Below are 13,557 nucleotides of genomic sequence, written 5' to 3'. Positions count from 1 at the left end.
CAATTACTTCCTGTTTAGTTTATGTAAACCTGACCCAAGATCTCCCTGGGAAATTTTTCATCAGCCTTGAAATGGTGCTGCTATAACTGTCAGGCTTGTGAAGTCATTTGTTACAAACACCATGTTTTTTATGTTCAGATTATACGGTAATAGTAATGACACAGATAATGAAAGCAGGTTCCAGAGATAGCTGAAAAACACTATTAAGAAGAACCTTTTCTTGTACTCAGAGGATTGGAAGCAGTGGTGGTGACTCCAGAAGAACTCAGCTCATGTTTATTTTTATGTGTCTTTGTATACACACACCATTTTGATAAAAGTTTAATTTATACTACAGGATAGACATAAATAGTGATCTTCTCAAAGGGTATTCCGTTTTATTCACTGAGAGGCTGCTGCAGCTGAGGTGATTTTTCTTGAGGTGAAATTTTCTAAACCCAAACCATGTCTATGAAGATTACGTAAATCTATTATTCCAAGCATACCCTGATAGATGGAACACTGGAGAGATGACCCAGTCAGCATATTTTCTGGATCTAATCCAAGAGTTGTGGATCAACATGCCTCAGTTGGAAGGAAACCAGACACCTCCTGGAGAGCCAGCTCATTTGCAAGAGAAAGGAGGTTTCTGTCACAGAGCAATGCATTGAATGACCATCATTATAATTTCTGACTGGTAATCAAAAGTGAACAAAGTTCATTATCAAAATGGCCTGCCATCAGTGTTCAAAAGTACTATCTCTTGCACTGAAAATATGAAATATCAACAGAGTTGTCTTCCTTGTCCTTTTAAGTTAGAATATATTTTATTTACTTAATTGTGATCTGAATTCAGTGGGAATTAACCATGCTTATTTTTCAGTGAATGGTTGCCCAAACTATTCCTAGAACTGTTAACAGTTTAAACTGTTGTTGTTGTTATTAGTATTAGTAGTAGTAATAGTAGCAGTATAGCAGCTTAACTATATCGTTCCCATGAAGATTGTTCCATAGTTATCAATGTTGAAGGTGGACATGGAGCATTGGAAGCTTGAGCAGAGAGATGAAATGACTTACAATCAAGGAAGCAAGAGTGGAAGGGAGGTGGAAGATATGGGCTGACATCCAGACTACCGATGAGCAGAACTCCACTAATGGGATGTTCCTCCGGGAGAAAGGGGAGGGAGAGGCAATTAATGGTACTTACTATGGATTCAAAGTTTCAGTTCCAGAGGATTGAGAACAATGGAAAGCTGAAAGCACACTGTTGCATTTACCATTTCACACCGCTGTTTAAATCTGGAGGGCAGATGTTTTAGTCAAAGCTCATCAACAGTTAGGAAGGAAGGGACTTGAGGGATAATACTTCTTCTAGCCCCTTTCTTTCCACATCAGTGCTCATACAGATGTGACACAGGCCATGGGTAAAGCGCTTGTTTGTATAAATACTGCATGCACACTCCATTACAGTCAAATGCACTTTCTATATGTGTCAGCACATTCATATGCCTATTAACACTTCAGTGATTGGTGACCTAGACTGATGCCTGCTGACATATTAACGGCACATGCAAATGGGCCTATACACATAGTAAGTGCATTTGAACATGACATTCACTCCGGTAAGCACTTTACCAACAGCCCATGTTACCTCTGCTTTGGTCAGAGGTAACAAACTGCACAGCAGAGCAATACTGTAAAAAGATTGACTCTAATGCTAGCCATGATCATGCATCTGTCCTCCAGCATCAACATATTGAGCACAGTTGTTTGCAAAGGAACTTCAAAGCATGAACAGATATTTGCAAGTAGGGGCTCTGTGTGATCAGGACACTCCTGCAATCAGGCCTCAATGAGATTGCTTTGCAAACAACTACACTTGATGGGAAGGACACATGATGTTGGGGTGTTGGGGGGCAAAAAGCACAGCCCTACTGCTGCTTCGGCATGGTAAGGCTCTACATCAGGAGTGGGGAACTGTGGCCCTCCAGGTGTTTTGGCCTACAGCTCAGCTCTAGCCAATGAGAAATGCTGGGAGTTGTAGGTCAAAGTGTTTGGAGAGTCACAAACTGCCCACCCTGCCCTACATGGAGGTAATGCATGAACAGGCCTTTTGAAGCTCCCCTAAATTGTCCTCTGGATACAAATGCATGAGTACAGCACCATTTGCACTCCCCCTGCCCTACCCCATTATCCTGAAAGTAACCAGTAAAAATGATTCACATGTAGCTTTCATGTTCTAGATCCTGAGTATACTTTTAGTATATTTAGTATTATGGCCATGGTTAAAATATTGGAGGCTTACTATGAAAGTGACATGTATTACAGTTGAAGAACAAAATCATGCAGATTAATTATATTTTTCATTTGCAAATACAGGTACCATCTTTCTTTGCCTCCATTCTTTTTGCTAAATCTTACCAAGCTCTTAGCATTACTTGAAGGAGGCTAAGGGCATGTCTACACTGCAAGGGTGTAGGGGGAGGATCGCAGACTTACTGGCTTCCGTGATACTCCCTGGGTGTCTAGACGGCAGCACGATGTCTCATAAGGATGTTGTGGCCGCCATTTTTTTTAAAATGACAAGAGGAGTGCACTCGCGCTCCAGTGCTAAAGTTTAGGGGGGAAAACAACCCCCGACCCTGCTCCCCACGCCCAATAAGCACGGACTGCCATCGCACAGCTCCGTGCCCATTTTACTGTCCCCGCTGCTCGCAGGGAGGACAGGACAACCCGGGAGCAGTGGCCACATGGCCATGCTCCGCAGGATGGTCCTGGAACTGTGGAAAAGTTGGCTTTTCCATGGTTCCTGATAATGTTGAAATAGTACCCAAACAAAAAGGCACGTTAGCACTAATTAAAGAACTGATTAAAAGTTTATTAAAGAAATGAATGCTCAGAATTAGCCCTTTCCTGCTCATATAGCTAAGTCACAGAAACTAGTGTGGATGAACATGGTGGGATGTACAAACACAAGAAGTGACCTGAAGTGTGGCAAGTGTGATAATTCTGCATGTATTATTATTATTATTTATTTATGTAGCTTACAGTAGCCACTAGGCTATTTTCTATGATAAAAAAATTGCTTTGTTTTCATTCTAAGAGAGCTCTGTTCCAACATTATAATGAGTAGAAACATTATAATGAGTAGAAAACCATTTGGAGAATTAATTGATGAAAGATAAAAATTTGGAAGTTTAGTGCTATTTCTAAGAAATACATCTTGCAGCCGGATTCTTCAACCATCTATAATTCACTGTGAGGCAAGATGCATTATTTGTCTCATGAGGTAAAAAATGGTATGGTAAGGCACATCCTTAGAAATGATAGACTAGATTGAGATACGACTGGAGGAAACTAAATGGAAGAAGAACCAGTTAAGCCATGTAAGAGAGAAAAAAGAAGGAGACACGCTGACCTAAAAATACTATGGCAGGGCAGAGAACAGTGAAGAACTGTAAGTACCCAAGTGGATTGACAACTAGAAAGATACAATACCTAATATAACCCTAAAAGCAATGAAGGCTGGTAGGAAACTGGGGAAAAGTCTTAAGCTCATTAGAATCAATGTCAGTTTTGCTGTAGATTTCTGTAAGTTATAGATTGTACCTTCAGACTACTTTTCAATTTAGTTCTTGCAACTCCACAATGATGTTTCAAGGCAAGTGTGTGATGGTAGACCTGCAACCCTATGGATCAGTAGGACCCTACACCAAACTTGCAGCACAATCCTATGAATATTTATTGAGAAGTAGCTCCTATTATGTTCAATAGGGCTTAAGTATACATAGGATTACAGACTTAGAATCCTATATGAATACCACCCTTTTGCTTTAGTGTCACATCAGCCACACATAAAATAAAGTGGTGATATCTGATTTACACTTTCACACTTTCTCCTATGCTTTTACTGGTATTTGAGATCCTTTAATAGTCCTTTAACTGCTTCTTTTATATTTTTATCTCTTTTATCTCCTGGTTTATTTCCAGTGCAACCCTATACTCTACTTAGGAGTAAATCTCACTAAATTTACAGGGGCTTACTTCTGAGAAGACATGTCTAGGAATACACTTTTAGTATTTTATTTTTCTACCTCTGATTGATTTTATAGCAAGCCGCCTTGAGGCCATTCAGACTGAAAGGCAGGATGGAAATTCTATAAGTACATCTTTTGTATTAAGACAGAAGCAGATGTATCTAACATCAACACTAATAGGATCATTACATTCATAATAATTCACATTTGAGACTGGTTTTCTTAAGTACAGACAAAAAATATTTCCAGTAGACCAAAAACATTTTGAAATACTATTGTATTGAGTAAGATTGGGGGGAAACCTACCCCTCTTTGCTGCATCAGGAGCAGCTACAGCACATTCCAAGACATTTGGGCTCCTCAGTACACTGCTAGTTTAATTTGCTTTTCAAGGTCTATTTATAATCTCTATCCAAGCAACTAGTTATTCAACATTCCTTTGAACAATGCCAGCTGCAAACCAGCAATGCTAGCACAGGTTTAAGTAATCATATTTTGCTAACACACACACACACACACACACACACACACACACACAAACTCAGATGATTTAGTAAATAAGGTAATCTACAGAGTTTTAAATCCTAATTTTAATTGTTATATTTCATCAAAACAAATATGCAGGGGGAAAATTATAAAAAGCACTAAGGTGGAATTGAAAAATTGTGGCTCGTGTTTTTTTTTTTAAAAAACACACACACACTATACTGAACATTTAATGTGAGAGCCCCAAGCTAGAACTGTTACTTGCATCTACATTCTGTTGAAACCAAAGGGACTTAAATTATCTAACTTAAATTGCACGTATACAAAATTAACTTTCACTGAATCAAGATAAAATAAGTAAAATTAAAAACTGTTCCAGATATATATTAACACATCACCTAAAAATATCAACGGCGGTATGTTGATAATTAGAAAATTAACCTCAGTATTTAAAAATGTATGTAAAGAGAAACAGATCCTCCTAATGGGTAAACTGGAATTGGTGAGCAATTAAACAGGATTAGCTTTTTGTTGTCATTGCTAGTATAATCAGTATAATGGATCTCCCCACAGATAAGCAACTACTTCCATAAACATTTGTTACATAGATAGACAGAACTCTAAATATGCTCTTTTAGCCATCTGATTCTCAATCTGTGGTTAACATAACTTTATGGTATTCTAGTTGAGATTTCTTCTCTCTTTCTAAGGCTATAATCATAAAACTATTTGAGATAGACTAGACCTACTAGTTTTAATATGTCTACTTCCATGGCTGAGCTTTAAATATGCCATACATCTTACTTGTATTGTTAAGACAAACACACAATTTGAAATTGAAATTAAATTGATTCCTTTTTTAAAATCTTAAAATCAAATTGTGTTTTTTTTCAGTGCAATGATTTAGTCCTTATCATATAATTTATTACAATTATTTAAGATTAATTGAAGTCAAAAGCCCTGTCTGTGAACCCAAGCAGTTCTTTGGATCCCAGCTGAAAGGTATAATAAAATGAGAAGCTTAATTGGCAAAGCCAAGTTAACTAGAGCGATTAGATTTGAACCAGTGGCTGGTTCGCACAACACAACAAAGCACATTCAAGGTTGAGTATGGGTTGTTGGCAAATTGTGCGTTTTTGCGTTGTGTGATTCCAACACACTAACAAACCATGGTGTGTTGACCACGAACAACCTACAGCTTATAACCAGACATGGTTTGGTTCACACAACACAACAACCTATGGTTTAACAACAACCCACACTCAACCCATATTTAACCTTGGTGTGGGTTTCATGTGGTGTGAACCCAGTCAATGTGTGTGGGCTGGGTTGCCATTTAGTATGATTAGCTAATTAATAGCTCTAGTAAGAACCCCCATTCAAACCATTTACATACTCATTCAACACTAGGTATGTATATGCCATTACTTACAACTAAATAATTAAAAGCACTTTATAAATCATGGGCACAGCAATTATTTCACTCCCTCCCCCCAAACACCTGTAGAATAGCATTCAGCAATAGCAATCAAGATATAATGGAAGAAGGAATCATGATGCTGAATGTACTTGTACTGATATAAATTTAATGTGACTAGGCCCCAAGTTTCTATTTCATTTATTTATTTATACTTATATAGTGTTCTTCCTCTGAAAAGTTCAGAGTGGCTTACATCGGGCTTCCAGCTAATTGCCATCCATCCAGACCTCCCCTAGTTTTAGTGGAAGAACTGCTTCATGTCAAACTGGGATATTAGGTAATACTAGACATTACTAGAAACCCAGAACTACTGCTATTCAATGGGTCTCTCTGCCCAATTAAATTAAATTTAGGGTTAGAATTTAATTTATAGGTTGCTTTTTCACAGAAAAATTGTGCTCAAAACTGCTCACGGAATATAATTGGTTAGATTCAGCAAAAGTCTCCTGCTGAAGGAATGTCTCCTCCCATCAGTGGGAGGGATCTGATTCAGGAGTTCTTTTCTGCTGGCTGAACGGGGGAGAAGCTGATCTTTGCTGATCCCCCCAGTGGTGCAGTTAGGCAATTTTACACCCTGGATTTAATTAGCTTTAGAGGGGTGGGGTGGGGGCTTTAGATGGCCATATGTATTGCTTTAGTTGTGAAGCACACAATTAACATTTCTCTCCCTCCCTTCCCTGCCTTTCTATTCTTCGCAACTGGTTCAACATTTCTAATATGTTAGAGCAAAATGAATAAACAAAACACCTGTTTGCCAACTGTTCTGGAATCTATGTTAGATAATTGAAATATATATATATATATATATCTGTAATCTGTAAAACTTTATTTTATATAAATAAAGTTTTACAGATTAAAGACTACGGTAGAAATCTGGCCATAGGAATGCATGTATTTTGTAAAATCTGTTCTGCCTGGATTTCATGAATTATCAACTGTCATCCACTCATTGATAATTTCCCTCTCAATTACCAAATTTGCGCAAATCTACATTTGTAAAAATTCACATTTGTGAAAATGCCTGAATCCCCCCCAATGCCCAATCCCCCCCACACACACACAATGAGAACGTTCATACATAAGCCTATGGGGAAGTGTGCTTTTTAGCCAGTGGTTTTTGTTTTGTTATTTTACATATATTTATATGGCAAAATTTGTGTAAAATTCTTGAAAGTAAAAAACACACACAACAGTCCACAGACCCCCTCCAGCACGGGAAGAGCTGGTCTGCTGCAGAATCCAACGGTTGGAATCATAGAAATCCAAATTCATTTGATTCCATTGCAGATTTCTCCAACACCCCTTTCTGGCCGAGATGTCCAAAGCTGAGCAGGGATTTGAACCCAGAACTTCAAGGTATCTTACTCTATCGACTAAACCCCATTAGCTCTCAATGTCTTAATAGCTCACCTAGGATTCATGATAAGGCGACGGAAGAAGTAGGTCCAGGTGATATAATCCATTGCATCTTGCTTTGAAGCTATAGTTCCAGCTGCAATTTCAGCATTTAAGTGATCCGACAGAACTTCCAGCAAACTAGACAAAAACAAAAACAAACAAACAATCAAGTAATAAAAAGTATACCAGCTCTCTTAACAGAATTTAGATCAATTTGATAATGGTATTATGTATGCAAAGCACTCAATTGGATTTAGCTGATAAATAATCTTAACATCTGCATTCAGTTGTTAAATCTGTAAAACCTGGCTGCTGATACGAAGATCGATCCCAGTGGCCACTTAAGGATTCTAAAATGGGTAAAGGTCATTTGAGGGAGACACGGCATTGTTGTCGCTACCATACACTAATAGCTGTTATATTCACAGATGTCATAACTGTGGTATCTCAGTAAGAAGATGGCTATCATTTTTGTTTCCTTACATAAGGGACTATATACAATTGCAGGACTAATCCCCCATTCAGATTCTGCTGAACACCTCAACAGAAGGCAAAGCGCCATCAGGATCTCATATAGTTTAAAAGGGGAATGCAGCTATAAAAAATATTGCTTTTGCTACTACTGCTCCATCTCTCATCTACCTGCCCTTTTAGCTACTCTCATCTTGACAGCAATGTGTGAGTGTGTGAGGGGGTGGGGATATGGCTAGGTCTCACCACAGATACAATAACAATAGCCACATTATAATCATATATGTGAAATCTTGAAACTATTTATTTGGTAAAACAGTTTGGAAGTATAAGATGAGAACCACCTGGAGCCAAGAAGGATGAATTGTACTTTGTACAGTCCAATGTTTAATTTGCAGGTCCAGGGAAAACAGGGCATTAATTAATCACATTTCCCCATAATAGTGGTATTTTCTTTTTACCTTGATTCAACTGGGAAAGGTTCATAAAGGAATTTTTTGTAGAAGTCTTTCTTGATGTCATGAACTAGAATCACTGCTTTGCCTTGATCATCAAACTGAGGTCTACCAGCACGTCCCATCATCTGAAGAACATCTACAAAAGTCAATTGATGACAAATGTTAAGCATAGTGCAGGCTCTACTCTCTCACAAAGGCAAATGTCCAGACACAGCATTTTCCGCCTTAGCTGCATAAACACTGGTTAAAGATATACAAAATGTGAACTGAAAAAATACCACTCAACTGATCAAACAAAATGTTTGATTTACAACATGATTTACAATGCTTACATCAAAGATTGAGCTACACTCTACATCTCAAGAGTGAACTTTGGTTAAAAAAAAAAAAAGATGGGGGTACTGGTAGCATTTGGTAGTATTCAACTGTGCCCCATTGCTAGCATTGTACTAGCGTAAATCAACATTTAAACAACGTAACTAAGGCTTGCTAGGCCAATGGGAAAAAGCAGCAATTCACTACCAAACTTTAAAAGTGGTTTTGGAAGAAAATTGTCATCTTCCTCATTGTCCTAGCAAGCACTAATTACATTGTGAACATGTTGGTACAGCAAAGTCCTTAGCCCTGCAGCACAGTTGGCTACTACCCATTGTTGCAATGCTCCCAAATACAGACATGCTTTACCCCACATGGTTCCTTTCATTTCACATGGTCTGATGGGAAATGGATGGCATGAGCATATGGACATATGAAACAGCTTTGTACTTAGATAGGAGGGCTGGGGCTGAGTTCCTTTTTAATCTGGAAATACCAGTTCTTGGGAATTTCTGTAGGCAAAGAATGTACTCAACCATCAAGCTATGGCCCCTGCACAGCAAGATGTAGGCAGTTCATACTGCTATTTCCCACACTCATTTCAGTGATTTCCCCTAAAGTATTTCTGTATTCTCATAGAGTATATTTTATTGATAAACATTTTTATTAAGGAAGGTGGAAACCAAATCAACACAGATCTTTATAAAGTAAAAAAGCATTTCCCATACCATCTGTAATATTACAAAACACTTGGAAATTCTCAGATGTTTTGGGATTAAATGTTAGATCAGGCAAATTACTCAATATCAGATTCTCATTCAACTATACATTTAATCAGCTACAAAACATTTGCTTGCAAGCACAATAGAACATGTGTTACATAATGACTTTATTTTTAAGTAATGATTCTTCTCTGATACTCTTCTTTTGCACTCAGACTCCCTTTAAAATACCTGAACAAAAGATGTGACAAATAGAACATTATTTTTAAGGACATACTGCAAGTCATAAGTATTTCTCTCACATATCTATGATTTATGACAATACCTGTAATTGGATAATCAACATAACGTCTTGTTTTTCCATCATAAAATTCTGTCCCTTTAACAATTACTAAATGCGCTGGAAAATTGACACCCCATGCTAAAGTGCTAGTGGCAATAAGAACCTAAAAAGAAAAAGATAAAAGACAACTGTGTAAGGTAAACAACCTTCAAAAGTGAATAAAAACATTTCAGCATGGCCTTCCAGACAGAACAAAGCGTACTTGGATTTTGCAGTTCACAAATAACTCTTCCACGGTTTTTCGGTCTCGTTCATGCAGGCCAGCATGGTGGATGCCAATTCCAAAGGCAAGTGTCAGTTTGAGGTTAGACTCTCTGATGGTTGCTATGATATCATTCATCTGTAACACACAACAGTATAAGAAGGTTCATTCAATAATTTTTCAGAACATTTTCAGCAATAAGAGGATGTTATGTGAAGAAGAAATCATTGATGGGGAAAAAGTCCTTTTACTACAGAATTCACAGATCAAGCAAGCAAATTAAGAAGCCTAGGAAAGGGGAAAAAATCTATGCAGACTTATTCAGCTGAATCCAGATTTAGTCCTACTAAAATCAACAGGACTTAGGTGATTTGTGACTAACTTGTTGCATTTACTTTAATGGGTCTACTCCAAGTACGAATAAGTCTGGATCTAACCTATAAGGTGGGGGTTCACACAATCACGGATGGAAAATAAGGAATATTTTCTATTCCTGCATGCGCTGGTCACAAGCTGCCTAATTAGCATAACTACCCTGACCAGGCGCAGGTTGTCATGATGTTTGAACCAGAGAAGGGTGAATGGCTGGGGTGGTTTGGTTTACTAACTACCCTGAAACCCTAGAACATGCCATGGGTTTTGGAGTGGTTTGTAAACTACCCCAGCCAGCCACCCTCACCAGATTCATATGTTATGACATCCTGTGCCTGGTGAGGGTATTTATGCTAATTAGGCTGCTTGTGACCAGCTTGCGCTGCAAGGGAAAATAAGCCACCATGGCTTATTTTCCCTCTGTGATCATGCGACCTGATCATTGTCACCTTTATAATGCACTATATTTGTTATAAAAATTCAAATACCATACCAATGAAGGCTAAACTTTTATGAGTTTCAGCCACAAAGCCACAAAGTAGCTCTTTAATATTCTTTGACTTTGAAATTACAAAGCACTTTCAGACAATAAATACTTGCAGACTCTGGATCTGATACAAAGTTACATCTGCAAATATCGACACACAAGAGGGAATTCAGAAGGTCTGCTTTCTGAAAGCAACTCCTACACTATCCTACAACTTCGGAAAGCATCAGAAGCACCGTCTGATGCAGCATGTTGAGTCCCTGTCAGGAAAAATAAAGTAAAGGCTAAAAATAGCTGTTTTGATAATGGCCTTTTCAAACTCTCATAAAGTATAACAAATACAAATAAATCTGTATTTTCAGAAACCTCTGGATTTTAAAACATCTTTCTTTTTATATGTCAATAAAATATATCAAATAATATCTTGCATCATGACAACAATTATAACTGTTATCAATATTACTGCATATTTACTAATGATGGGGAAATAGTTTCTTAAATATATGACATTACAAAAGTAATATTTCTGGTATATTCAAATTTAAATCAATTTGTCAAGAAGGTAAAAACCCCTAAAATGTTAATGCCACAACAATTACCTGCACCATAGGGAACACAGTTTGCCGAAATGTTATTTTGGTCCTGCTGCCTATCAATTTACATGATTAAGGGAGTATCCTGGATTACTCCTCTCTCAGGACAAAGATGGATGCTGCTATCAAAATGCTTCTGACAGGTGTTGTAAAATAAGTTGGAAAATGAAAGCTCGCTGTGTACACCAGAGTATAGGTTGGAAACATAAGGAAATCGTATATTTTCAGAAGCTCAAGTGAATGGCTATTTTAAAAACAGTGAAAGAAAAGGAATGCAAACTCAGAGACTAAAAACCACATGGAGAAGAATAAAAATGGGTTCTTATTTAGAATAGTTTTTAAAAGATGTGATGGCACTACCTTCCAGAGGATTTATAAAGAGAGACTTCATAATTTTCTGTGGAAAACTATAAAAAGAAACAGCTGAAACTTTTTTTTTTGGGGGGAGGAGGGAAATCTTTTAAAACCTCTGATGACATATCCACTGCTCTGAGAAAAAAAATATACATTTTGTGTTTTAAGAGTTAACCTAGCCATAGGATGGTTTAATACCAGGCTTTGATTTTCAAACGATTAGTTCCTGGCTCAAAAGATCATCATGAGTGTATAAGAATCCACAGGTTTTGTTCTGTGAATAAAATAATACATATAGCTGTTCACTGGAACTACACTGTAAATAAAAACTATGTTAAGAGGTTCAAGTATACATACAGCATTTTTTCATTGCTTTTATAGGTAGGGAACATTAGGCAAGTTAGCCACATAGATTGTTCTTTTTTTATCATAAGCTTACATTGAAGACATGTGGAGTGAGTGATATTTCAAACCCGAACATCGGTGAAGTACTCGACCTCAGAAAAAATGTCAACGCATGAAATTGTTTCCTTGTTCATTCTGGACAACCAACTTTATAATATTCATCATTCATTTCGTTATCAAATTTTAACCATAAAACATAAAATTTTAACCATAATGGGGGAGGCCATTGCACCACTGGCCATTTTATTCAAAGAGGGTATTCTTCCTGATTGCTGTGCTGTTCACCTGACCTCCGCTCAAATCTGTCCACTGCCTTGTACTAGAGCAGTGTCCTGTGGTGCTGTTAGTTTTACCTGCAAAGTTCTGTAATTTAACACAGTAAAATGAAAGGACCCTTAGCAGGAGTGCTGGCATTTGCACGGCTAGCCTGTCATTCTAGCAGCAGGAAATTTTAGCCATTCCTAGCAGACCCCCCTCACTTTCACATAAATCAGTGCAATAAAAACAACAACCCTAACTTACCCACGAGCACATTTCAGGGCTCCATAATTCTGAAGACAATTAATTTTGTAGAAAATCCCTTTCTTGAGACAGTTTTTGAATTAATATTACATTCACCTTATAAAATAAGACAAAAATGAAATGGATTCTGGAAGGGCAATTTCCAGACCAACTCAGCTGGGATAATTCCCCTGAAAGTGTGGAAGCAGCTATCAGTGCAACCACCTTAAGCATGAAGCAGAATTTAGGTTGCAATCCTAAATGCCGCTGAACTCAGCAGGACTTACTTCTGAGGAGATATACATAGGATTGCACTGAATGATTTTTCTAGCCTTACTCAAGACACCATCACCAAAAGAAAAAAACACATGTTAAGGCAACGTCTAGAAATTGGAATGCATATCTAATAGCTCCCTTGAAAGAATGAACAAGTGTTACCATGAAATGGTACTGTAAATTTGGCTGATGGATTCGTTATCAAAATAAATTAATTACAAAAACCAGTTTTTTTTCAGATGACAGGCTAAAGTGGGCTGATTAATATCAAGGGGGAAAAAAAAGATTTTGCCCATCCTAAATTAGTTGATATAATCTGTTGATTTTTGAAATGTGCAAAAAGCATTGCCTTTGTGTTATACAGCTGAATGATGAACATGACATTTCGTAGCTATCTTCGAAAGCTGAGCTTAAGATACCTTTTGCAAAATAAAATAAAGTTTCTAGTTTGTTTGTTCTTAGGCTGCAAGGGGCAGAAATACCATCAGGAATTTTCTCAAACTATTAGGAAGAAAATTTCCCTCTATTTTTCTACATCTGTAAAATTCTGAACAATTTAACATTAACAATTTGAAATTAACAATTTAACATTTAACATCAATGGTATTTTTTTTAAAACACACACACATTATACCTAAAAAGCTTTCATAGAAAGATAGAATTCCATTTAAGTAGATA

General features: G+C 37.3%; 1 protein-coding gene across 1 annotated transcript in view; it reads right to left on the bottom strand.

Annotated features, from left to right (window-relative positions):
* The window catches only part of ASCC3 (activating signal cointegrator 1 complex subunit 3), a 255,779-nt gene that overhangs the window by 59,842 nt on the left and 182,380 nt on the right, over positions 1-13,557 (bottom strand). The window contains exons 31-34 of the mRNA XM_063124851.1: positions 9,892-10,029; positions 9,672-9,792; positions 8,313-8,445; positions 7,393-7,518 (exon numbers count right to left, since the gene is read on the bottom strand). Of these exons, the coding sequence (XP_062980921.1) occupies positions 7,393-7,518; positions 8,313-8,445; positions 9,672-9,792; positions 9,892-10,029 (518 nt within the window). The remainder of the gene's footprint in view (positions 1-7,392; positions 7,519-8,312; positions 8,446-9,671; positions 9,793-9,891; positions 10,030-13,557) is intronic.

The sequence above is a fragment of the Elgaria multicarinata genome, chromosome 4 (genome assembly GCF_023053635.1).
Source record: "Elgaria multicarinata webbii isolate HBS135686 ecotype San Diego chromosome 4, rElgMul1.1.pri, whole genome shotgun sequence".
Taxonomy (NCBI): Eukaryota; Metazoa; Chordata; class Lepidosauria; order Squamata; family Anguidae; genus Elgaria; species Elgaria multicarinata.
Note: the sequence above shows the minus strand (reverse complement) of the source record. Positions and strands in the feature narration are given on the sequence as shown.